Here is a 25,824-nt window from a genome sequence, read left to right on the forward strand (position 1 = left end):
CGCCGCTATTTGATATCAACACCGAGTCTTCGCCAAAAATAATAAATAAAAAATATAACAAATAATAAATATTTTATATATTAGACAAGAATTTAAAGGAATTGTACGAAGAACGGTGTTGTTACGAAGGTAAAAGAATGAAGGTAAAAATTAGAACTATGAGTACACGTAGTTGCAAAAGCGCGGATTTATTTTTATTATTTTATAATGAACGCAACAAAAGAAAGGGCTATTCAATTTTTGTCGATTAATCATTATCACTTATTTTAAATATAAAATATTAAATTATTATAAAAAATAATAAGAATTATAAATAATTAATTGTAGACGCGACGGCTGTGCGCATTGAATCATTTAAATTCACCAAAAAATTCTACAACATCTATTCACGGATCTGATTTGGAGAAGTCTGGAAAAAATAATAAAAAATTGTTTGACATAAAACGTCGACGTTTACAAAGAGGAAAACTTCAAAAAAGTAACGGAGAACATGGAAATGATTCGTGCTTAAAAAGAGATACATTTGCATCCTTGGAATCTTTATTTGATATAAAAAAACCTTTGCATTTATCTAAAATAAATCTAGTTGAAATTCAGCAATATAAGAAAAATATCGTTTTTGAAAAACAAAGTCTTAAGGACGTGAAACATTTGGCAGGAGATTCAATTTCAAAAACTATCGAATTATTTCCGAATATTACAAATATTTCAAAACAGGTATAACATTTTTTTATATAAACATATAATTATTAATGATGAAAAGTTCAATCGAATTTTTTTTTTAGAAAATCGAAGAAGACAATTCTGTTGCGAATAATACGTTAGAAGAAAGTGAAGAACCGAACGTAAATTCGCAAGAAATAATAAATCATTCGAATGAAAAAGATTCATTGAAGTAAGAAAATAATAAAATTCTTAACACAAAAGTTTTATGTATAAAAATAATACATTTTTTTTGATATTTTTTTTATAGTAACCCTATCGAGCAGGAAAACCAGGTAAATAAAAAAATGGCGGATGAATCTATAGAAGTATTGCAAGAAGAAGAAGAAGAGAATGTTGAAGAAATACAAACTGATACTGAACAAGCATCGAAAGAATATGACGGACCTTCTCCACCATCTTATCCAATACCAGCTGGTGCTGGCGAGGGTACATTAAATTTATTTCCTTGTTCTTTTTTTCCTGTAAATAAAAATAAGTCGGAAGATTTTTTAACAATTCCATAAAATAAAACAGGTGTACCAGTTCAAGCTGGAAGACATCGCGAATCCGTGTTAAGTACTTCACCTTTAGCGGAAGAGTCCGTGATAACAGAATTGAAAGCAGCCGATGAAAGATGTAAAATAGTTGCAGACGAAATTAAAAAATTAAAAAAAGAAATGCTTCAGTTAGCTGATGTAAATATTATTTTTTTAAATTCTGTAGTATCGTATTTTAATTATATTGTTTAGCATGTAACATTTTTTGTAGAAAAAAGAATTAACAGATGAGGATACAATAGTGATTCAAAAGAAGCAAGAGGATTTAATGTCGAAGTTAGCTGAGTTTGAACAAATGACACGAAAGTTACAGAGACTGTTAGGATTAACTGATCCTACTAGCGAAACATTTTCTAAAATGTTCGGATTGTTAACTTTTCCGCATACAAAATCAATCGATGTAAGATTTATTATTGGTCATTTTCTTTTTTTTTTAACGTTGGAAGAAATTCTTTAAAGATACTCCAGTTAATTGACTAATACCCAGAGTAGTGTAGGATTTTTATTTGCTAATAACTTATATCCCTACAATGTTTTATTAATTCTTTTACGCATAAAAATGATGTGATTTTCGAGTGATTTCCAAATATACATTATACACAGGGTAGTGGAGAAGAGGTCGAAATTTTACCGGCTGAAAAAACTAAAGATGATAAAGAAACACCCAAAGCAGAAATGGTGCCTGTGATAGGCGATCATTTTGATTTACCTCAACCAGAATATCAAGAAGACAAGTAAAATAATATATGAATTCTATAATATGATATATTCACATTTATATATATGACTTTTATTTTATATATATTTAAAGGCTTCCAAGAGTGATCGTCTGTGGTTACACAGAAGACGAAATGCCAAAGATTGTGATAGCGGACGGTGAACGAGGAGGAAAGAAAGAATGTTTGCAAAATTTAACAGGAAAATTGACTGAATCATTGACTATGCAAGAAAAATTAGTTAAAGAGAACGCACAACTCGAAGGTGGAAAGTACGTTTGTAAAGAGTAATTATAATTAATTTCAAATAACATAAACACAGAGTTAAAATTAGTAATCAAAAATCGATTTCATATCGAAACAATCGAAGAATAAACAAAGAAATTGTACAAAAAGTTAATTAATCACCGTGGCAACAAACTATCAATGTTTTTCTTCAACGAATGTCGTAAGACATATTTTTTAAGCTCGACGAGCACCGTATGATCATTTACAGCTTTATGACACAATTTCTTTAAAGATGAATTAATTTTATCCACAATTTGTAACGTGAAATTCGAATTTATGTGTATGCCATTCTTGACAAAAATTTCGTCTATCTTTTTTGGGAATACATTTGTAGATACGAATTGGAAGAAGCATTATTGGAGAAAGATACAGCTGTCGAGTGTCTTCAACGGAAGGTATGCGGATTGCAAGCTGAAATACGTTTAATGGTGAAGGAGAATACGGAATTAAATCGTCGATTGGCTTGTTTAAATCAACGTATCACTACTCCTACTTGCTGTTACGCCTATCCGGAACGTAGGTCATCTTGTTCACCACCAACAGTCTCATCTTTACCAGCGTATTCGCAAGTTACTTCATCGCTGCCGGATCAGGGTTGTTGCCAGTGCAAATATTGCGTTACTTACGATAGTCCTGTTCAATCGCCTACTTCTATATGCGGTAAAAAAATATAAAGCCTACTCTTTTTATTTTGTATACGTTTTATAAAAAATTTGTTAATTCATTGATTTATTTATTTGTTCAGTGAATCCGCACAGCCGTAAGACTTCAAACGATTGTGGTAAGAATATTTTATCAAATCTTACAAAAATAAAAAATAATACTAATAAAAAATTTGTTGTTTTAATATTAGGATCATCTAGATTGGCAGGTGGCGCATCGAGAACAGGCAACTGTATTTTGAGTAGAAGTTCATCACAAACCGAAGAAATGTGTTTCCGTAATCCAACAGTTTGTCCTAAAGTCTGTCCCGAGCCAACACCTAGAGGTGTTTGCCCAGCCGAATTGGAGAACAAGTTTGCCATTTATGGGAACAATACGAAACAATTGGTATTGTTTTTTCTTTCGTATTTCGTATCCTAATTTTTTTTCTTATATTTTAATTTCTATAAACTATTCGTGTACAGGCACAACAGTTAGGTAGTATGGAGTGTGAAGTACGAAATATGCAAATAGAATTAGCGAATGTTCAACGAGAACGTCAACAATTGGAACAACAACGCAAGTTGCTTAAATGTTCTGGACCCTGTGCACCATGTGCCTGCTGTCCTCCACCACCACCACCTTGCGGTGGTCTTTCACCTTCTATGATTTCTAGTTATATTCCAAGTACTCAATTGCCTCTCCCAATCTCTCCATCATCTGGGAATGGAAACGTTCCACTCATGTCTATGCCAAAGGTATTTTCAACGTTTCTTGCTTATAATATTCATTTGATAAGAATTATTATATTTAATTAGTAAGTTTTTGAGTTGAGTAATCATATAATGTTCGATATAAATAAATACAGCTCTGAAGACATTTACGCTCGTTTTTGGTCAGGCGCAGATCAGTCAACAATCCACGTCTGCTATGTGTACTGGGCCCTGTATAACTGCACCAATGGTAAGGATCACTCGGCAAGATTCGAAATAATTTCAGGTGTGATCCTTATTACTTTTGTTTTTCTCTCGTTAGGGTGCAAGCACTTGTCCTCAACAACAATTACGTGATTTGCGAGAACAATACGCACGTCTTCAAGATGATTACAAGAATAAATTATGCGAAGTATCTTGTCTTAGAACCGACATGGAAAAATTGAAACAAGAAGTCCGAGATTCTAAGGAAGATAAGGAAAGAATGGAAATAAAATTGATAGACACGCAGGAACGTTTGAAATCTTTAGAAGCCGAAAGAGAGAAATTCGAAGGTAATCATTTTATATAAATGTTTAAATGCTTTTATGTGCATATACGATGTTAATAATTTTAAATTTATAAATTAGGACAAAAAGAACAGATGATGGAGCAAGAGCAAGCATTGATAATGGCCAGGCAACGTTTTGGAAAAGCACAGGACGAATTGGAAGAATTGCGATCATTGATTCAAGATCAAGCTGCTCAATTGGAGGATTATCGCAATAAATATTTACAAGTTCGTGTTCGACAAAATTTAATTTTTATTTTATTCATATTTTTCTTTGATCGAATCGATAAATTAAAAATTTAACGAGAACCTATTTTAGGCTCAGCAACAGGTTGAGGAACAACGTCGACAACTCGACCTCATGGAGATGGATAATGCAAGAATGAATGAAAATGTAACATTAGAAATTGGAAGGGTCAAAGTAAATTAATTTTCATCATTATTTATTAATTAAAAATAATATTGATTGAAAATGAAATAAATTTTACTATGAATTTATAACAGAATCAATTTCAAGAAAAACTCGCGGAACTCGCACCTTTGCCGGACATCTTGAAGCAAACACAAATGAAACTTCAAGAAGCTCAACAAATGAGATTAGTAGCCGAACGTAATTGCGAGGATCTTTCACGAGAACTTTTAGGATGTAAGGATAAGATTCAAACGTTGCAAAGTCAATTAGATGCGCTACGTAACGAACATCAAACATTACAAGTAAGTTTAAATATTCCTAGGATTAAACAATTAAAACACATGGACTTATTCGTTCAATTTTATTTTAGGAGGAAAGAGGACTTGGTACGGGACGATTCGATGAGTTAGAAAAGAAGAATGCTGAATTAAGACACGACAATGAACGTATGAAAAACACACTCGCTAGATTCGAAGAACACGAAGCACAATTGCAGAAACGCATAGATGAAAAGATGCATGAAATAACACAATTAACTGCAATGCTCGAACAAGTATAATGAGAGAGAAAGATGGGGGAATCATATTTTAATTTGAAAATATTTGTTATTTCTTTCTGTTTTTATTTCTTCTGATGCTTACAATATCTTCTTGAAGGTAAGAGAAGACAGCGCAAGACAAGTGGCACGTACCAAAGAAAGATGCGAAACAGTGAGACGAACAATGCAAGGCCAGATAGCTGAGATGGAAAGACAACTAGCTCAGTGTAGAGCAACAGCTAGAGCAGCACAGAAGGATAGAGATGAGGTAATCAATTCTTTCTCTCTTGTGTGAACTCATATACATTTTTATTTAATATACGTTCATCGAAATGAAATATTTGTATTTTTATACGATACAGATTAGGCAAAAGATGCAAAGTCAGATAAATAATTTAAACGAAGCTTTCGAACAAGCTCAAGGCCGTATCAGATCATTACAAGGACACGTGAATTATTTAAAAACTTCGTACAGTAATGTTTTTAAAGGACAAGGAGAAAGTCCTGTTGGTTTGCCAGGAGATGGTACGCTAGGTGCGGGATACGATTCTTGCGACTGCAATTATTAATTGACAATGTCATATATTTTTAGCATTTTTACATGCTCTTAAACACTTTTAAACGGTATTTATTAAAATAGAGCTACTATATTTCTTTTTCTACTTGTGTCGCGAGATCGATAATTTTAAATCATTCGTGACTTGACTTATTTGTATTCGAAATATTCCTGAAAATTTTTGAAGACATTCAAAGAAACACGAGCGATCATTTGATCATCAAGAACGTAGCAGTGGATTTGTAAGAAAAAAGAACGGAAGCATTTTATAAGCTTGTTTTGAACCATGTATATTTATTCAATAAATCAACCATGTATTTTCTTTTTATATTATCAATGAATTAGATGATGAAAAAAAGAAAATATTCGTATATAAAATAAGACGAATTGTGAAATAAGAAAGAAAAATATTTACAAAGGAAAGAGCATATATATCTAATGTTATTTATGACTGTATCAGTTCATTTCAACAGAATGAAGCATGTTGAGTAAATTTAATATAGCATCGGAACGCAAACGTACTCGTTCCATTTCCATACGAAATTCTTCCAGTTGAGATTCGATACGCCGAGTATACGCGTGACAACATCTGCAAGTAAAGAAAGATTGATTAATTATTATTATTTATTTAATATTTTTTTAATAATTATTTTTTTAATTCCTGCGAAGAGGTGAAGGATACAAAAAAAAAATCTAAAATACATATACAAATAAATAATTTTTACCTTCTACTAGATTGTTGTGCATTTGAACAACTAGCTTCTGGCGAGCAACTAGACGTGACATTAATTTGTGGAGAGCAATTAATCAAATGTGATGCGTCTTTCTCATTAGAAGAATATCTTTTAGACGAACTTGCATTCCCATTGCGATAATCTCCACAACTTTTTAAAAGATCCATTAAAATTCCTCTTACTTTCTTACCACTGGATCTTCTTTGTCTAACCTGAGTAATATAAAAGACGATTTAGTTTATTTATTTATTTATTTTCAAATATAATTAACTATGATATTTAGGGAATATTACATGGTAAATATTGAATTTTTCTTACTTCAGGTGTTTCATGAGGAGTTCTTTCTGGACCTAATAGATCATTGTTGTTGTTCATTGGACTATGATTACAACAATTTTCATCAACGTTATCGTGATTAGCTATACATCCTAACGTCGATTTGCATGTGTGTGATGTTTCTCTAATTGTGTTACAGCATTTCATATCATTCTGAAAATTCGCCTCTGTATTATGTAAAGAAGATCGACGACACGCAGTTCGATGCTTACATATCACTTCTTTAGCATCGACTGGATTAGTATTTTCGTATAAATCTTTCTTACTATCTGGCGTATTTCTAGATGAGAATTTATTTTCTGTGCAATAACCATCTTTAATGTAATTTGGACTATCGTTATTATATTTTAGTCTTTCACAATCACATACATATTTATAATCTCTTTCTAAATGCTCCATTTGATGTAAACAACAGGAATGTGATTTTTCATGTAGATTATTAACGTGTCGTTTGTGTATCAAACATTCTTTCTGTTGATTCAATAAGATACACTTCTCACAGGAAGCAGGGACATTTGGACTCAATAAGTTATCTACATGAATTTGTGTGTCCGGTACATTCAAGCATTGACGTGAAGTATGCCCTTCGTTAAATTTAGATTGTAACTTTACTTTTTTATTTGTCGAACATACCATTTGACTACCGTTAAATTTTCTATGTGGTGTTATAGCAGTGCTTAGCAAACAAGCACACTTTTTGTTGATGCAAGGTGATCTTGTTGTTGCTTCTAACTCTTCTTCCTCGACCATTGATGTTTCACTTATCTGTAAGTATCGTTTTTTGAATAAATGATTAGATCAATTTTCACAGTTGCTTAAAAAGTAGGAAAATTCAAGTATCTATACTTGCCTCTTTGCCCCAAATGTTGATCGTACCATTTACTTCAGACATACGTACTTCTACATTACCAAGCAAATATGGTCCACATTCTCGTGTACAACCCATACTAGCTGGTTCTTGATTATCGCTAGGTATGTCTGCTTGTATTAAAATACTTCGGTCGTTAGTATTTTCATCTTCTTGATATACAAAACATTTCACATTGCTATTTTCGTTTTCAATGTCTTCAGCTTTATCACTCTTGTCATCTATGTTTGTTGGACTAACTGAACGACTAATATTATTCATTTTATTCTTTTGCGTATCTAATTTTACATCGGTATAATTATCCGTTGGTTTGAAATCTACATTAAAATCAGAAAGGGTCACACTTGATTTTTTTTTTACTTCTTCTATATGCGGTATTTTGAATGGTTGTAAATATAATGAATTACCAAGCATTTCAGTCGCTTTCCTCTTTTTTGCATTGAATGGTGATTTTACTGTGAATGTATTAGAACCGGCTATAATTGAACCATTGCTTTCTTCATTTCCACTTGGTTTTGTAATGGAACTATTATTCAGAGAAGATTTTTCGTCAAACTTTGACTTTCCTTGTGTTAGATTTGAAAGCGTTTTTAATATTCTAGATGATGTGATGAATGCTTGAGACAGAGGACGATTGACTTTTCTTGGCGAGTTTTCTGCTACTACTGAACTATCCTCTGAATTTAATATTGTCCCCAAATCTGGTGGTTTAAGTGATATACCTGAACTACCAGCACTATCAGTCCACTGATTTATAGAGCTAATTGTAGATGTAATACTACTGGCAGATAATTTGTTAGCTTTTTCTTTCGTATCAGTAGTTTCCATATTTTGAGTTACTGATTCCTCAATTACATCAGTTTGTACTGCTACGACTTTTGTTTCGCACGTTTGATTTTCTTTATTGTACTTTGCTAGAGAAGTTTTTAATTCTTCCAATTCTTGTTTCATTTTTAAATTCTCCATCAACGTGCTTTGATATGCTTTTCTAAGGTTATTAAATTGAATTGTTTTTTGATCCAACTGTGTCTTTAATAACGTCAATTGCATTATATCCGAATTACTTTTGTTACTTTCTTCATTCATTTTTTCAAATTTCGAATTCTCTGTATTATCTTTAGATTCTTCTGACATTACCCTTATACTCTTAACATTTGCTATTTTTAACGAACAGACAGCATTACTATTGTCAGGTTCAACAGTGTTAATAACATCTATGTCGCTGTAAGCTTGAATATCATTATTTTCATTTTGTTCATTATCTAGATTTTTATTCAACTGTTCGTCTTGGGAAAAGTTCTCGTTACCGTGTATATATTCGTCATAAGATAGCGTACGAAGATTATAAACATTTAATTGTTGTTGATGACCATTAACTAAAGTGTCGTTCGTGTATTTTAAATTTTTTTGACCAGTGGATTGACTGTAGTTATGATTACGGATTTGCATCGAACCATTAAGTTTTTCATTTTGTTTCTCTGTGTTTAAAAACTCTTTTTCTCTCATATCCATGTTAATAGATTTCCCATCTCGTTTATGTTTAACTACCACTTCCTCATCTTCTTCCTCTTCTTCCTCTTCTTCTTCTTCTTCGTCTTCTTCACCATTTTCTGTTATTGGCCCCATATATAGATCTTTTTCATTTGTATATGACTCTTCAATTTCTAAATCTTTAATAGCTCTTTCCGCGTAAGGTCTTATAACTTTATTAGATGTTACACCTTTCAATTGTACATCATCAACTGAGCAATAGAAAGTGTACAATAGAATTTATGTGTTTTATATTATAATATTATTTTTGTTTATAAATAATAATTAATTTACCTGTTATGTCGGTGCAATTTCTATTTGTTTCAAATTCATTTTGAAATTCATTTCTTATACGTGTTTCCATAGAATATCTCCTTTGTTCTTTTATATCATTTATGTAACGTTTCACTTTGCTTTCTACGTGCCTGAATCTAAACAAATTGAACTTTTGTTATATAATATAATAAAACTTTAGCAAAGTTTTAAAGAATATTATTTATAAATGCTCAACCTATTTTTTCCAAATTCAAGATTGCAAGAATTATTTTCTAAGGTGTTTAAATTTTGCAGAGATAGACTCTTATTCCTATATCTTCTTTTCAATTTATTTCTAAGGCCTAAACATTCAGATGAAGTTTCATAGATATTTCTTTCGTACTCCTCATCATCATCTTCTTCTAAGTCCTCTTCATCGTCATCATCCATATCATTGTCTTGATCATTTTCATCCATATCTATATATAAAAAAAAAAGAAAGAAAGAAGGAAAGAGAGAGAGAAAGTGTGTATTAATGTAAATGAAAGAAAATATAAATATAAGTACGTAGAGAGAATATAACATTTGTATTACCATCGCTATCACCGCAGTCAACATCATCCTCATCATAATGTTGATCTGTTTCTTCTTCAGATGAGAGAACGTAAACACTAGCAGGACCTTCTTGTTCACTAGTACAAGGACTACCTGATTGTTCTTTCGTAGGAGAATCTTCTTCGTGATGCTTCACATTACTAACATCTGAATCTTCGCATTTGGATGAAGTTGAAACACTGATGTACGTAGGCATTTCCTCATCCTCTAGCATTGGTGTCTCAGAATCCACCATTACCATAGCATCTTCGTTTTTCGACTGATTCTCATCTGATTCTTCTTTCTCCATCTGATTGACCATCTCAACATTACTCGAAACACGTTTCTTCTGATTTGACATGTCTAAAGTAGTTATAGGATGGTTAGTAGTGTTATTAATATTCTTTTAAAGATGATTGTTGTTAACCATTGGTAGATAAGGCAGTATTAGGCGCACTTTGATAATATTCCTCGAAAGAACCCAAATTAATTGTATAGACAGTTGTACGCGAACATATTCTCCTGTCCGCCATCTTAAACTCGCCTTCTCTCACGAGCGAGTTTAGATGTGTGGAATATATTTGGTTCTTTGTGGTATGTACGTGTATTATATATATGTATGTATTACACAAGAGAGAAAGAAAGAGAGAGAGACAGAACAGGAGAGATAAATTTACTTTGAATCGAATTTTAAATTGTAATTATTATTTCTGTTATCATATATTTTAATTTTCTATTATAAACACGTGAAGAGAGAGAGATACAATCATTAACTTACTTTAACTATCATTGGACCTTTCTCCAATTTATGAATGGTACTACTAAATATTGACAAGAATATTTACATGCCAAGTGTCTCCGATAGGACTAATGACCGGCATATTGTAACAGGGCTGTACGTATTTACATATAATATATAAATATTCGATTATTATTTAAAAAATGTAATCATTAATTCTAAAAATTAGACATATCTTTTGGCGCGTTTTTTTAACAATTTATCTTCATTTTGAAAAATGTAGCATGCCATATTAAATAGAAATGTATCTATAAAATTTAAAAGTTTCCATATTAGACGCCACTGTAGTTCGAATTCCGAACGAAGGAACGTTCCTCTCCATTAAGTATCGGATGCGCGCGTGCTTGGTTTACGGAGCATGCAAACGAAAAGTGTAAATTCATAAAATTGCAATAGAAGAGAATAAAATAAAAAAAGAAAATTAAAACAATATGCCTTCCGAAGATAAAACTTTTCCGATAACAATAGAATTCGGGTAAATACCACCAAACAATTAAAAAGAGAAAGAGAGAGAGAGAGAGAGATACCGAACAGATAAAAAAAAATATTGATATTTATCAATTATTTTCTAGGAAATTGCAACTACTGCACATTATTTATTATTTACATATTTTAGTACTACAATAAAACTGTGCATATGTATTTCAATAAAAATTATTCTTTTACAGAGGTGGAGCCGAGACGTTGTTCGATAAGAAAAGGATACACAAGGTTAACTTACCTGCTGACGAATGTAAGGTTATAATTAACGGTTTTTTTCAATTGATAAATAGATTTCTTCCTTAAACAATAATAACACTATATCTTATAGGGACATTGAGAAATTTATTATATTGGATTAAAGATAATCTCTTGAAAGAACGATTGGATCTTTTTATGCAAGGGGACACCGTGTAAGTACACACCGTTATAATAAATTTTATTCTATATATTTTTCTTTTCCTCTTTTTTCATTCGTTTCATACACATCGACTTTTTTTAAATTTTAATTGACATTAATTAAAATAAATTAAGTACGAAATATTATAATAATTCACACAATATTTTGTCTATTTCACTTTCATACTTTACAGTGTTCAATGGACACGTTCGCATTTTATCATGACATCGGCCTTTCGTGTAGTTTCAGTTTATTCCGCTAGGCAGCGTTGCCTATTAATTTAGTGAGAGAACGCGGTAAAGTATGATTGTGATTGCACAGTGTTCGCGAAGTGTTTAGTGATGTGAATTTTTGTATTATCAGCTGAAATTAAAACGTTATTCAATTTTTCAGACGACCAGGAATTCTTGTTCTTGTTAACGATACAGATTGGGAATTATTGGTGAGTCATATTTTGTATAATCGTATATACATAAATATTTACATACATCGATTTTATTCTTCCATTACAGCATTCTAATCATTCTAACGTATAATTCGTTAAATAATATTCATTGTATACCTTTGAAGATTAGTTTATATTGTTTTCTTTACTTTTTTCGATATAAAATTAAACAGAAAAGAGGGTTAAGTCGTATTATTGTGCGAGAAGTTCGTAGTTAGTCAATTTCTTCGCTAGATGGCTCTGGGCGTATAAATCAGGAATCGAGTACTAGTTTATCATTGACATTCAGTACCGAAGACCGCACTTTACAGACATCTACACTTATCAACATCGCGTTAGAAGCTTTCGAACAGAACTAAAGATCTTATTAAAATATAATCAATGATATTATTACCAACATGTACAACGTATACTTCTCGAAATACTTCGAGGTAAGAACATATCTTTTTAAAAGTAAGATCTTTTAAGATACATATGAATTTATTTTCCATCCCATTTAATATTGTAACGGAGTTAGGGAAACATCAGACACATTCACGAGGGATCTTGAATACCGTTTACAACCCCCTTCATCCCATTCCATACCCTTCCATACCTTTTCCTCCCTCTTTTTCTCGAAAAAGGGCGCAAATCATCTTGGCTCGCTACACCCGTAAGAAAATTATCATTTTAAATTTGTAAATGTGTAGGTTGGGAGGCGCTATTAGAGCTCGTTGCTACTTTTAAAGGGAAGTAAGGGGGGTAGGAAGAAGAGAACCAAAAAGCAGACGGGAGAAGGATGATGGGTTCGGCCATTATTATGATAATACCAACGTTTCGCAAAGCTTCTCTCGCACACTTCGACTCCCACGTCTCTTTGTCTCGTTTTCTCCTCTCATCGCTTCTACTACTTCTTTTTTTTATATCTATATCTATATCTATATTTTTCTCATATACATATACATATACACATAAATATTTACATATATGGAGAAAGATATATAGCAAGCTAGTTCTTTTACTCTTATTTTTTCCTTTTTAAATGCTTCTTCATCTTATATGCGAGGTCTTTTCTCCGCGTCCTTCTTCATTTTATTTTACTTTACTTTGCTTACTCGTCAGGATCAATTCGTAAATTTTAAGGGAATCGCTTTGTACTTATTTGTATGTATTATAAATTTGTTCCCTTTCTATTTACGAGATTCTTCGTAATACGGAGGAATATTTATTGGGTGTTTACAGGGTCAAGGAGATTATGTTCTACAACCAAACGACACCGTTCTCTTCATATCGACGTTACACGGTGGTTAAAATGTTAGAAAGGACATCACCGTTTCTACTCTCATTGCTTGTCGATGGAAGTACGCGAAATATTCTAGAAGAAGAGGATCATTCGTAATTACGAAACTAACAATATCGAAAGAGTTTATTATTATTCTAACAATAGGATCAAGTTACATCGATAATAAAATTATTTTTATAAATACGTGATTGAATTATACCAAGACGCAGAGATTTGTAGAAAAATATATTATTAAACTTTTTCGATATTTTTCTAGAAATATTTTCGGCAAATATTATTTTTATTTTTATACGATTTTAGTTTACGCTGCTTTTTTTTTTTTAGCATCTTACATAAGTCGTGTAATGTTTATTATATTTGCACCATAACCGGTTATTCCAAATTAAAATTTGACTAGTGTTTTATGATACATTTACTATTAATTCAAATTACTCATGAAAATCTTAACCACCACGGTCGACGAGTGATTATCGAAACTTATTACTTCATTCTTTCTGTTGTTTGGTCGATCAAACGTACATTTACTTACATCATCAATCTTTTTAGCGAGAAGGTATTAAAGACCTTTGAAAAAAAAAAACAAGGAAGAAGAAGAAGAAGAAGAAAAGGAAAATAAGTTCTTACACTGTAAAAAGTTTGCGGTTTGGTCCCTTTGATCGCAGGTAGATTTTTGTCGCAGGACTACGGCATTTGGCAAACTCCTTAAGGCGAGCGTGCTGGAAGGGCGTACCATCGTAATCATCGTTGTTTGGCATGTGCATTCGAATAGAAATCCGTCGAAAGGGAAGTTTCGAATGGAATAAAACTCGCGCGCATGCTTTCTTTTATTCTTTTTAAAGGGAAGAGAAGGAGAAAGAGAGAGAGAGAGAGAGAGAGTGAGTGTGGGAGCGAGAAAGAAACTCGCAAAGTTTGTTCTCTCTTCTTCTCTTCTATTTTAGAAAGAGAAACGTTCTGGTTCGCGCGACGTACAACGTTCAGGATAAGTTTCTCGTAATGACTATAATACAACGGCCAACACTTTGGCTGGTCTCCAAGGATTCTCGCCACGATCGCTCTTTCCCCTACTTTTACCCTCGCTTATTTCGTCTCTGGAACTCCGGCACCGCGAGCAACGTCCGGGTACTTAGTACCACCCTCTACTACAACCCCCGAACCCACTCCAACTCCTCCCCTTCCGTCCTCCGTCGCCACCCCTCGGTCTCTCGTACGCGATACCACCTCCTAGCACTCTTCCTCCTACTTTACTTTGTGGCATGCTGGGCTTTACATATATTACGTTACAATTAACATTGCTGGGACTTTTGTCGAGTTTTCCCACTTTTCTTCACCTTTACCAACGGACTCCGACTAATATGAAATGAAAAGATTTGAATTTGTTGAAATATGGGCAAACAGGTGAATAGAATAAGTTAGATAGATTAATACAAATATTCTAACGGACAAATCAAATAATAGTAAGTATGTAAAATATGATATAATATTTAATAAAAAAAAAAAATATAATTTATAAATAAAAATAATATATTTTACATAGGGGTAGATAGAAGAAATTATTTTATCATGCTAAAGTAAGATAAGAGAGATACTATTCATATAAAATATAATAAAGAAAGAAAGAGAGAGAGAGAGAGAAATTTTAATTATAACATGATAATTTATTATAAAAAAAAGGAAGATTTTATGAAAATAATGTATAAGAATTGTATAAATGAAATATAGTAAAAAAAGAGATGCAGGTAAAGAAAGAGAGAAAGAGACGTGCTTTATCTGGTATGCGTGGAAAACTTGGCTCGTTAATTAACCGCTCGAAAGAAGGAATTTCTAATGGGACAGGCAAGTACCTCTCTCGGCTCGTTTCTTTGCCTCTTTTAGCCCTTTTTACCGATTCGTTTTTAATCGGTTTTTAGTGAACCAAAGCAATCTGGCACGTTCTCTTTCTCTATTTCTCTTTCTGTTTTTTCTTTTTCTTTTTTTTTTTTAAACATGATACATCAATCACGTCGTCATTACACGATATGTAACACAGCTGGCACATCGAAAAGGGTAATGCTCTGCAATCGTTCCATCAAGCTTTACCTATTCGCTCATGTGTTTATTCGGTGATTCTGGAAATGCGTTGGTACGTGCTTTCAACGGTATACTCCGAACGTAGAAGAACGTGAGACCTGTAACGTACAGCATCCACGTTTAATCCGGCCTAGCAAGAGAGGCCTTCTATAACTAGCAGTATTATATTCTCTTTTCTCTCCCCCCTTCTCTCTTTCTCTCTCTCTCTTTCTCTTTCTTTCTCCTTTTTTTCTCTTTATTTTTTCCTTTTATCTTCTCTATCTTTATCTTTCTCCCTTTTCTGTTTCTCTATTTAAATTTCTCTCTCTCTTTATCCATCTTCCTTTCTTTTCCATCTAGATTTTTCTTTTAATCTATCTTTTTTTATCCAAATCTTTATCTTTTTATTAATCCTTTTCCATCTCCTTCTCTCTCTTTTTATCTTTCTTTTGATCTCACTTTATCTCTTAATCTCTCTCTCTCTTTATTTCGTTCTCTTTTTATTTCACTCTATTTCTCTTTCTTTCTCTTTATTTTCTTCACTCTTGTTCAACTTTTGTTTGAATTATTAACGGTAATGTTCTTTACATTGCTTTTCTACATTACCTCATTATCATTTCTCCCTCATTCTCTATCTCTCTTTTTCTTTGTCTTCCTTATTTATGTACATAAGCATCCTAAGAGGATCATTTTAAACGATATTATAGATGAATTAAGTCGAGACCGAGGAACAAATACCGAAACACTGTTTCCAAACGTTATGACGTTTATTTGACACGTGCTACGAACTTGCTGGACCAAACACGTTTCCTTCTTGATCATTTGAAAGCTTTGAAATTGAAACGAGTTTCAACGAGTTCATTTTATATTCTAATTATTTTATTTATTTAAGAGATCTTCTTAATTAATTTTATTCTTTAAAGTTTCTCGATCGTGCCGATCGGTTCGCAAAAGATATTTTTTTTTTTCAAACAATTTCTATCGTTCTCTTTTCTTAATTCCATAAAAACATATCCAAGTGGTACATTTAAATATCTTTTGAATATTCTAAGAAATCGAAAGAGTGATATAGAAAGATAGAAAGCGATAGAAAAAGAGACAGCGAGAGAGAGAGAAAGAAAATAGCGTGAGAAACTCTAAGGAATTAGAGTAGAAAGGAAGGAGGGTTGGCTGGTTCTTAGAATCTTCCGGATTTTCGCGAAAATGAAATCAGCCGTCTTGGTATCGCCACGAATTAAAGTTTTGCGTCTCCGCTAACGGTTGTTTCACTTTGAAACGTGCGTATAATTTCTGTTATCTTTTCTACTCTTACCAACCATACACCACCACGAGCACCATCTCCTTTCCCACCCTTTCCTCCTTCCTTCCTTCCTTCTTACCGCGAAATATAAAATAATAAAGGCACCGACGAACGAGCCTCCTGGGAACTTTGGCTATTTTCTCGAAACGCTTCCAAACTAACGCGTCTCGAACTTTTAACGATTCGCCCTCTTTTCTCTTACTCTTAACGTTCTCCTTTCCTTTTCCCTACCCTCCCCCTTTCTATCTCTCCCTTTCTCTTCTTTTTTTTTGTTTTTTCGTTTATTTTTTTTTCTCATTCGCAGACTTCTCTCATAATTTTGATTATATTTTTATCATATCGTTTATCGATATTTGTTTCTATTATTTTATCGTATTTTTGTTTTTTTTTTTTTTATTTCTTTTTGTTGTTATGTTTTTTTGTTTCGAAAGCAAGTACTTTTCAAATTTTTGTTCTATCCTCTATCGATATTGGTTTTACCATTTTATCGTTTATTTCTTTTTTATTTCTTTTATTTTGTTTGCATTTTCATTTTCATTTTTTTCAAACGTTCTGTAAAAGCAGAAAATTTCAGTGGTCGTATACAAGGATTTTTTTTTGTCCTTTCTCTCTTTCTCTTTCTCTATTCCTCTTTTTTTTTTTTCTTCTCTTTTTGTTTCCACACGGTAATTAGTACTTACTCGCATAATTACACGTTCGTTCTCGCGTATGCCGTATTTATTTTAGTTTAACAACGGTCTAACCATTAGAGTACTAATCCTCTTAATGTCTTCCCAGTCAGTGTGCCGTGCGTGCGTTTGTTATTTTTTCTCACACTCTTCTCAATTTGCACTGAGAATTTCATTTCTGTGATTAATTCGTTTGGCAAGAAAACTTCGAGAGTACAATACTTGCATTTCCAGCTTGTTACTGAGCAAATATATACAATAGAACACAAGAGAAAGAGAGAAAGGGAATGAGATATTTCAAATTACGTTTAACCTACTTCACTTTTTTTCTTATCTTTATTTTATTTTATTTTTTAATTCCTAATACCATTGATATCGCGAACGATATTGAATGCGTTCACTTGAAAGTTTATTAATATTTGATAAAAACAAAGAAAATAAGTAACAAACAAAATAATAATTTTATTCGAGAAAAATATATATTTTCCGCTTACGATTCGTACAAAATTTTCTAATGGAAAATAAAATAATTGATTATACATTCCCTTTGCGAAGATAGAAGAGAAATAAAGAGTGAGAGAGATAGACAGATAGATAGATCGATAAATTAACATAAAGTTATCAAACGATATCTTGAAAGGAATATTTTCTTGAAAATATTTTCTGGAATACTTAACGAATAGATAACACCTGCCGGTTCTTTTAACATTTGGCTCCAGTGCCAAAGTCATTCGAAAAAAAGAAAAAAAAGGAAGAATTTCTCTGCTCTCTCTTTCTCTTGAAGAAGAAGAAGAAGAAGAAGAAATCGATCGAAGAGGAAAAGAAGAGAAGAGTGGGAGAATAGAATGGAATGGTATGGAATGGAATGGAATAGAATGGAATGGAATAGAATGAAATAGAAGAGAAAAGAAGAGACCGTATGCCCATTTTAATTCTTTCCCCCTTTTTCTTTTTTCCGTGCTTAAGCTCGCATTCCATCTTACTTCTTCGTTCTTTCTTCTTCTTCGTCTCGGTTGGCCTCCTTTCCTTTTTCCTTTACTTTTTTTTTCCTTTTCTTTTCTTCTTTGACTCGTTCGTGACAATGTCCCCGAGACCATCAGCAGGCCATCAGCATAAAACGTGCGGTTTTATGAGCCGTAGTTGGTAGACAGTTTCGCGTTACATCCTTCCCGAATGCTCTTCTTCTTCTTCTTCTTCTGCTTCTGATTCTTCTTCCCCTTCTTCTCCTTCTGCTTCTTCTTCCTTTTATTCCTTTATTCGTATTTGCGAATCTTCTTTCTTTCTTCGTTTTCCACTCCGATATTGTGTCGAGGAAGAATCCACTAAAGATCCTCTTCGAGTCTCTTTTCGTTGAAATGACGTTAGTAGTACTACCACTGAAGAGATTGCTAACGTTGACCTTTCTTATGAAAACGCTACTTCATCTCTTCTTTCAACCAATCCCTCGGTCTTTTTATTTTTTCTTTTCTTTTTTTTTTTTTTAAACGAGAGGTCTTAAGCAATAATACCGTTAAGTATGTATATAAGATTAATTTACGCGATGCTTCCTCTTTTTGTTTTTATACGGATATCTTTCTTAGTTAGTCGCGTTAAGTTTGTTTCATTTAAATGACGCACGTGTAATCAGAATTTCAGAATAATTATTTTATCTACATTGCAGCACATACTTTATGGAAATTGTAATGCATTTCTTTCTTTTTTTTTTAACGATGTTCTTCAATAGTTTATGTCAATGATAGATGATAGTTTTGTCCTTAGCGATAGGCAAAAATATATGACCTCTTTAAAACTGTTCGAATTAAAAATTTATTGAATTAAAATAAAGAAAAAAAGAAGGAAGCGAATAATGGCGTTGTTAATCGTCGAGAGAATAGAGAAATACAAAAAGAAAAAAAGAGATGAATAGTAAGAGGAGAAAGGGGTGAAGGAGGAGGGGAAAGAAAACGTTGTCTCTTAAATATCTTTCGATCACCCGTCGAACGCAGGAGACCCATGGCAAATTGGAAAGAGCTTTTCCTGAATTCTGCGTCGTTTTCCTGCTTTCCGTCGTGAGTTACGGAAGAGAGAGAGAGGAAAAAGAGAAAGGGAGAGTTGGTTCGGGGTTTAGCACAATGCACGAGATTTCGTTCGGTCCATCGGGAGTCCCGACGCATCCCCATAGGCAGCTATTAGGGCGTGGGTCGCGAGTCTTTTGGGGGAGATTCCCACTGGATGAATCGACTGGGATGGATGCTTCGACAGGATGGCCCTAAGGATTCTAAAGTCTCAAAGAACCTGGATAATTTGTCCACCATCTCTACATACTTTATCTCTCATACCTTCTTTTTTTCTATTCTACGTATATAATTAAAATAAAAATATAAATAAGTATATATAAATATAAATTAATTAGGTAGCGAGTAGATACTCAACTATGAACCCGATAGTTGACAGATCTACTTCAGGGACGCGCCCCTGCCTACGCGAGCCTTGGTTTATCACCCAAGACCTTACGGGTGAAACCATTGTCCTATCCCTGACTCTCCTTTCAAACCCACAAATTCTCCTTTCTTAATATCCTATAATTTTATACTCTCCAACCTGTATGGCCAGCGTGGCCATATATAATTATATAAATAAAATTATATATAATTATATATAAAATTATATATAATAATTTTGGTAGTATAGCATATATCTATAAATTGATTGCATAAAAATATAAACGCGCACGTATAAAAGTTCATTTATATTATATATATATATATGTATTTCGTTCGTTTCTTCATTATCTAACTTTATCTCTTTGTCGAACTCATGCTCAATCTATCTCCTTCTAACCTAATTCTTTCATTCTATTTCTTTTTACATTCTCATCCCTTTCACCCTCTCTTTTTATCCTTATCCCTTCAATCTTTCTTTATCCCCGTATTCTCTTCCTCTCTCTTATTCTTTCTTTATTCTGACCGAAGTAACCCCACATCGTTTCTCCCTAGAGAACAGGACAAGCTCGCCAAGCCGCTGACCCGAATCTCAACTAGGTGTTCATGTCCATTTCGGTTCTGCGCCATGCGAACTGTCTCTCTATTTCCCATTCAGTTCGTCAAGATCGTATGTCATCAAGATTGATAATAATAATGCTGTTCAGAATTGATAATGTTCCGTTGAGGAATTCCACGTGATAATACGAATATTCACTTTAATCGTATTTAGAAGCCACGTACACATTTTATTTGATTTGATTTTCTTTTTTAAATACAAGGCACATATATGATATAAGTACGATAAAAAGAAATACAGTTTAACGGAAAATATAAAGATCGGTAATTAATGATTATAACGCATTGGGTTATTCACGCTAGAGACATTAATGACAATATCGTAGCCATTTTTGGCAAAGTTTACGATTTAACGGCGAAACAGCCGTCGAGAGTAACGATCCTCTACGATCGTTTCGGATCTTTATGGCGATTCATATTTATTTTTTCCGCGATGTTTATGTTGCCGAGATATAACAGAGAAATCGTCGTAGTCGTCTCCTCGTAGTCTCGCTTGAGAATACGTCGCGTAAACCACGATTGAAGTACTCGCCAATAAAATTGTCTATGATAGTGTGCTGATGGTGGAAAGTCGAACGACTTTTTGGCCTCCCTTCGATATATTTCTGTCACTGTTTACTTTTTTTTTTCCTTTCTTTCATTTTTCTACGCGTCGAAGTATTTTGCGCGGAAGAAGAAATTATTTTATTTTTATTTCTTTCGTTTGATTTATTATTTATATAGATCAGTCGATAAATATACATTATTTAATTACTTTTTTTTACTGGCTATACTCTGTCAGTACTCGATTACGTTAATATTACATTTGCCGTTTTTTTTTTTTCTGAACAGTAACGTGATAGCGTGTAGAAAATGTTGAGTGCACTTTCCAGCTCCTGATAAAACTTCTGTTATTTTTCTTTTTTCTTTTCTTTTTGTACGTGCAAACGTAAAACGAAACAGCCATATGTTAATTTTTTACGTCGAGTAAAATCTAGCCAACGTTAGAGTATTTGAAATCTTCGTAATCGCGAAATATTTGACAGCACAGTTTAACCATAGCAAAAAGAACAATACAATTTTATTCGAAATATATATACTAATTGATATTTATTCCAATTAATTCTAGATCTATAAAATCAAAGAAAAGACGATTATCTTATCAAAGTTAATATTCCTATCTCCGATTGAGCAAAGTTCATTCGCATGACGACAGGTAATTTCGAGTTAAATCTCCAGAGTCCAATTTGACCTATGACTCTTTCATGCGTGAGTAGTATACACGATAATCCTAATGGGACTACCTTATCTTACCTTCATTCTAGTGACATTTTACTTCTTTGATGAGATCAACCTTCTTACTTTTATGATCGTTATGATGACGATCATAATAATAATAATAATAATAATAATAATCACCATCATCACCGTCATAATCATCATCATCATTATTATAATAATTATTATTAGTATTATCACAGATAGAATTTTGTATGCACCTTTTACAAGTGCGATAGAAAAGCTTCGAGCGGAAAGCTTTCATCGTTGTTAGCTGACTTTAATACTTTTGGCAGGCACACGTTACTATCATTCGTTGTTCAGCAACCATACATACACTTTCTAGTCGAAGTTGCGTATAACTTTAATTAACGTGCCATATCGAATTCGTTCGTTCCAACGTTAATGCTCACTCTCCTTTTAGTTTTCCTCGTTTTAACGTTTTAGAAGATGACATGAATGTAATCTATCCATTTCTCCCTTCATTCCCTTTTTACGTGTATATATATATACAAACAACACGCGTATAGAGTAAAATACTTTTCGATATTATCATTCGTGAATAATTCATTCGTTGTTTGATAAATTGTTTATAGTTTATGTTTTATTATTTTGTTCAAATGAATGTTTCAAGAATTTTTCCCTTTTACATTCAATTATCTTATTTAAATGATTTCTCTTATTTTTCTCTTCCAAGTCCGGTTGTCGTCATTCTCGTACATCGAAGTTTGCGTTAAAGAAAAGTTGTATCTATATTTCTTTTTTTTTTTCTTCTTCTTCTTTTTTTTAAACTTCGCGCGTACCGAAGAAAGTTTTACTAGTTAGAGTTTTCTTTTTTACTCTTACGTTGGAAAAGGACACGTAGTTGTAAAGTTTGAAAAGTAACTCTTCTTTTATATGAGAGGATTACGAATATAGAGGACGATAACGAGGATAAAGTGCTCAGTTAATGGCGTTTCGTAGTGAATCGATCTTAACTCGATGACTTCGAAACCAACCACTACGTGATTGAATTTCCTTGATGGTTCTCGAGCATGCGTTAAACAAGTACGTTGGTACTTACTTAGGTAATCAATGCAACGTTAGAAAAGTAGTAGTCCTTAGTAGTGGTGGTGGTGGTGATGGTGGTAGTAGTTGTACTTGTATTTGTAGTAGTTAGCTTCGGCAGGAGAAAGGCTACGTGCCAAGGATCCGTGTAAAGCTACCCCCTGGCCTCATTATAATAAACCGCGAAAAGTGACATGACTTACGTTACAAACTGTCCGTGGCATGAACTTTCTCTATCTTTCTCACACTTCCCTTTTCTTTCTCTTTCTCTTTGCTCGTTAACGAAGCTTTTTTTTCGCTTTTCTTTTTTTCTTTCACCCAGGAACTTCAAATCCTTGCCAAAGTCGAGCTAGTTATTTTGTTAATGTCCAGTTTCACCGTTTTTGAAAAAGAAATAAGTTCCAAAGAAATTCGTTTGAAATCGATATTTTAATTTTCCTAATTTTTATTCGATTACTTTTATTTTGCTTTGGGAATATAAATTAAAGAAAGAAGAAAAATAATGTCGGTAGTATAATTTTATTTTAAATCAATACGTCGAGTTTTCCCGTTGCTTCGTTAACTAATACTATCAACGAATTAATTTTAAATTCGATGAGTTCATAATTGTTTTTTCTTTACTTTGACTTATATAATATTTTCCAACGAAAATAATATAAATTAAAGAAGGAAGTAACGGAAAACGAAAAAGAAATGTTGGTACGTAAAAGATCGACGAATATTATTAATTTAATTTGTTATTGTTGTTTTACCTTTTATTTTAATTAATTAATTTTGATGTTTCTTTGCTCTTCGCATCGAGGATATAAATTAAAAGAGGATATCGGTAAGAAAGAAAAAAAGAAAGGAGGGAAGGAAGAGGAAATGACGCTAATCTTGGATATTAATTTTTTCTATCTCGTGCTAACATTGAGAAACAAGAACGCAACGTGAAAGAATTTAATCTTTTTCAATATACGATATTTTAGACTCTGCGTTATAAAATACATAAATATATTTACAACATATTACTTTTCTATACTTAAACAAATGTTTTTTGTTTACTCATGCAAACAGATTTACTTTTGTAAAAGTTTTCTTTTCCTTTCAGCACATAGTGCAATACTTCGAAAATTAATTGGCAACATTCTTTAGAATCATCTAATTTATTTTTGTAAGACACAATTTTCTCGCGAATTGAATGAATTTCTTTTCTCTTCTTTTCCTTTTTCTTTCTATTTCCAGCGATTCGACAACATGACAAACGTTAAAAAGTGAGAGAAACGACGATTTATTTTTTTTATAGTAATTATGATTGGATCGGCAAGAAAAAGAGAAAGAGAGAGAGAAAAAGAAAAAGAAGAGGAATAGAAAGAACATCTTTTTTGATTCTCATTGGGTCGTCTCCGAATCGACTGAATTAATCAGAAGAATTCATAATGGTCGTCGCTTAATCGAGGAAAGATCGTGTAATTTTTAATGACGAGGATAGAAGATACGATTCGTTTGACTTAAAGTGGCTCCCTTTTATAAGTAGTCACAAAAAGCATTATCTCGTTATCCTTTCTGTCGGTTTTCTCTTGTTAAAATGATAGGTAAGAGAAAAGGATAAGGGTAGGAAGAGGAAAAGGGGCTTTCGGGGGAGGGATAAGGGGATGAAAAGTGTAAGTAACCGACAAGGATAATTTCTATTTCCCGGTTCGGTTTGTTCTTCGAAGTATCCTAACACGTTAGCACGCTTTCTTCGTAAAGAGAAATACTGTAAAGTAGATCGCGAAGATAAGAAGACGAATTGAAAAGCGAACAGATGCTGAGAGAGAAGATGCCCAAGTGGCATCGTTGGGTGTTGCTAGGTTACTAGCTTCTTTCTATCGATGAGAGTGAAAAAGAAATAGAGAGAGAGAGAGAGAGAGATAGAAAAAGAGGGATAGGAAAAGTTAGTTTCTGCCAATTGAAAACTTGATAACATTTTCAAAAGAATTTATTGATTTTCTTGTATTTTTTGTTCTTTAACGAGACTGTATTATATTTTGTTAGTAATATTAAACAAATTTTATTCGCGCGAAATATATTATTATTATTATTATTATTAGATATATGTACTTTTATTTATTTTATCGTGTTTCGTAAGAAAATTTTTAATGGCTAATCTTTGGTGTATAGTTCCTGAAAGTAGGCAACGTTTAATACACTCGATAGATAAAGTATATTGAGAAACTTTTTGAACCCTTGAACAATGATATCCCTTAGTCGTATAGGCATGTACGACTGCATTGCCTATCAAAGGGGCTTAAAAAAGTTTCTTACCGATAACGTTGTAGTCGATATTATCAACGAAGTATTAAGTGTTGCCTATTTTCAGGAGCGCATTTTCTTTTTCTTTTTTTTCTTTTTTTATTTTAGAATATATATGTACTTATTATCGTGAGATTTAAATTGAGAAAAGTTCACGCGAATAGATCTATTTAAAAACAACGAAAATAACAAGAAAATACAAAAAAGGATAAAAATATAGAAATAGGAAAGAGGGAGGTAACACGATTAAGCCGGCTTACTTTCACTTGTATAATACAATTGGTACAAGCTCGATGATCGAACAATTTAGAAAAGCGAACATTTTTTCTCTTTCTCTCTTGTTTCGATGTTATTTCAGCATTAAAACAAGCTGTTACCTCGAGGCAGTTAGATCGAGCGCGCACGTTACTAGCATGTTACAATCGAGAAACTATCCATCGTCCTCTGCTCTGATAGTTACTCCTAACGGCTTTTATATCGGAGCCCGAAAGCCAGAGAAGTGAAATTAATTTACAAGCTAACCGACGAATTTGATTATTTTTTTCCCTTTTTTTTGGGGGGGGAGGGGGGGCGTGCCGGATATTCTTTTATTCGTTACAAAAAATTGTAACGTTTTCGTTCTTCTCGTTGGTTCGGTTTTCCAGCTTAAAGAATTATTTTATTGTTTCTCTTTTTTCTTTTTTTTTTCTTTACATTTGATTTTTACTCGATTCGATATGATTCTTTATATTTTTGTACAAATTACATTTCCTCTTGAAAGTTGTCGGTTCTTCTTTATCTTTATCTTTCTCTTT

At 32.7% G+C, this 25,824-nt stretch overlaps 3 protein-coding genes across 6 annotated transcripts in view; 2 read left to right on the forward strand and 1 right to left on the reverse strand.

Moving 5' to 3' along the window:
- Positions 1-137: 137 nt before the first annotated feature.
- LOC122524290 lies at positions 138-5,745 on the forward strand. The gene is made up of 20 exons (XM_043646451.1): positions 138-143; positions 328-642; positions 786-895; positions 974-1,152; positions 1,240-1,400; positions 1,474-1,662; positions 1,866-1,996; positions 2,074-2,250; positions 2,601-2,926; positions 3,012-3,047; positions 3,120-3,316; positions 3,394-3,666; positions 3,809-3,871; positions 3,944-4,175; positions 4,251-4,399; positions 4,491-4,592; positions 4,676-4,885; positions 4,954-5,136; positions 5,240-5,389; positions 5,484-5,745. The coding sequence occupies exons 1-20, from the start codon at positions 138-140 to the stop codon at positions 5,688-5,690; spliced, it is 3,396 nt and encodes a 1,131-aa protein (XP_043502386.1). The 3' UTR covers positions 5,691-5,745.
- A 201-nt stretch (positions 5,746-5,946) lies between these two features.
- Positions 5,947-10,650, reverse strand: LOC122524339 (kinesin-related protein 4-like). Its single transcript, XM_043646520.1, has 8 exons — positions 10,452-10,650; positions 9,995-10,357; positions 9,657-9,879; positions 9,440-9,576; positions 7,598-9,357; positions 6,730-7,512; positions 6,403-6,623; positions 5,947-6,266 (listed from the first exon to the last, which is right to left on the reverse strand). Exons 1-8 carry the CDS (start codon positions 10,525-10,527, stop codon positions 6,134-6,136), a joined length of 3,696 nt encoding a protein of 1,231 aa, XP_043502455.1. The 5' UTR covers positions 10,528-10,650; the 3' UTR covers positions 5,947-6,133.
- A 334-nt stretch (positions 10,651-10,984) lies between these two features.
- The window catches only part of LOC122524340 (ubiquitin-related modifier 1), a 62,320-nt gene continuing 47,480 nt past the window's right edge, over positions 10,985-25,824 (forward strand). For 2 of the 4 annotated variants that reach the window (XM_043646521.1, XM_043646523.1), the window contains exons 1-4: positions 10,985-11,268; positions 11,462-11,526; positions 11,605-11,686; positions 12,067-12,115. In XM_043646521.1, the coding sequence (XP_043502456.1) occupies positions 11,225-11,268; positions 11,462-11,526; positions 11,605-11,686; positions 12,067-12,115 (240 nt within the window). In that variant the 5' untranslated portion in view covers positions 10,985-11,224. Of the gene's footprint in view, positions 11,269-11,461; positions 11,527-11,604; positions 11,687-12,066; positions 12,116-12,807; positions 12,982-13,339; positions 13,660-25,824 lie in introns of those variants that run through there. The other 2 variants (XM_043646524.1, XM_043646522.1) reach the window with 2 other exon arrangements.

The sequence above is a fragment of the Polistes fuscatus genome, unplaced genomic scaffold, assembly GCF_010416935.1.
Source record: "Polistes fuscatus isolate 324 unplaced genomic scaffold, CU_Pfus_HIC Scaffold7, whole genome shotgun sequence".
Taxonomy (NCBI): domain Eukaryota; kingdom Metazoa; phylum Arthropoda; class Insecta; order Hymenoptera; family Vespidae; genus Polistes; species Polistes fuscatus.

What these genes read in the sequence shown, in the direction of transcription:
- LOC122524290 (XM_043646451.1), top strand. An exon ending in AATGAAAAAGATTCATTGAA is followed by an intron (nt 896 to 973) that starts GTAAGAAAATAA and finishes TTTTTTTTATAG; the next exon opens with TAACCCTATCGAGCAGGAAA. An exon ending in TAAGACTTCAAACGATTGTG is followed by an intron (nt 3,048 to 3,119) that starts GTAAGAATATTT and finishes TTTTAATATTAG; the next exon opens with GATCATCTAGATTGGCAGGT.
- LOC122524339 (XM_043646520.1), bottom strand. Translation starts at nt 10,527, where the DNA reads ATGGCGGACAGGAGAATATGTTCGCGTACAACTGTCTATACAATTAAT. An exon ending in CTTGAATTTGGAAAAAATAG is followed by an intron (nt 9,577 to 9,656) that starts GTTGAGCATTTA and finishes CAATTTGTTTAG; the next exon opens with ATTCAGGCACGTAGAAAGCA. An exon ending in TCAACATTTGGGGCAAAGAG is followed by an intron (nt 7,513 to 7,597) that starts GCAAGTATAGAT and finishes CGATACTTACAG; the next exon opens with ATAAGTGAAACATCAATGGT.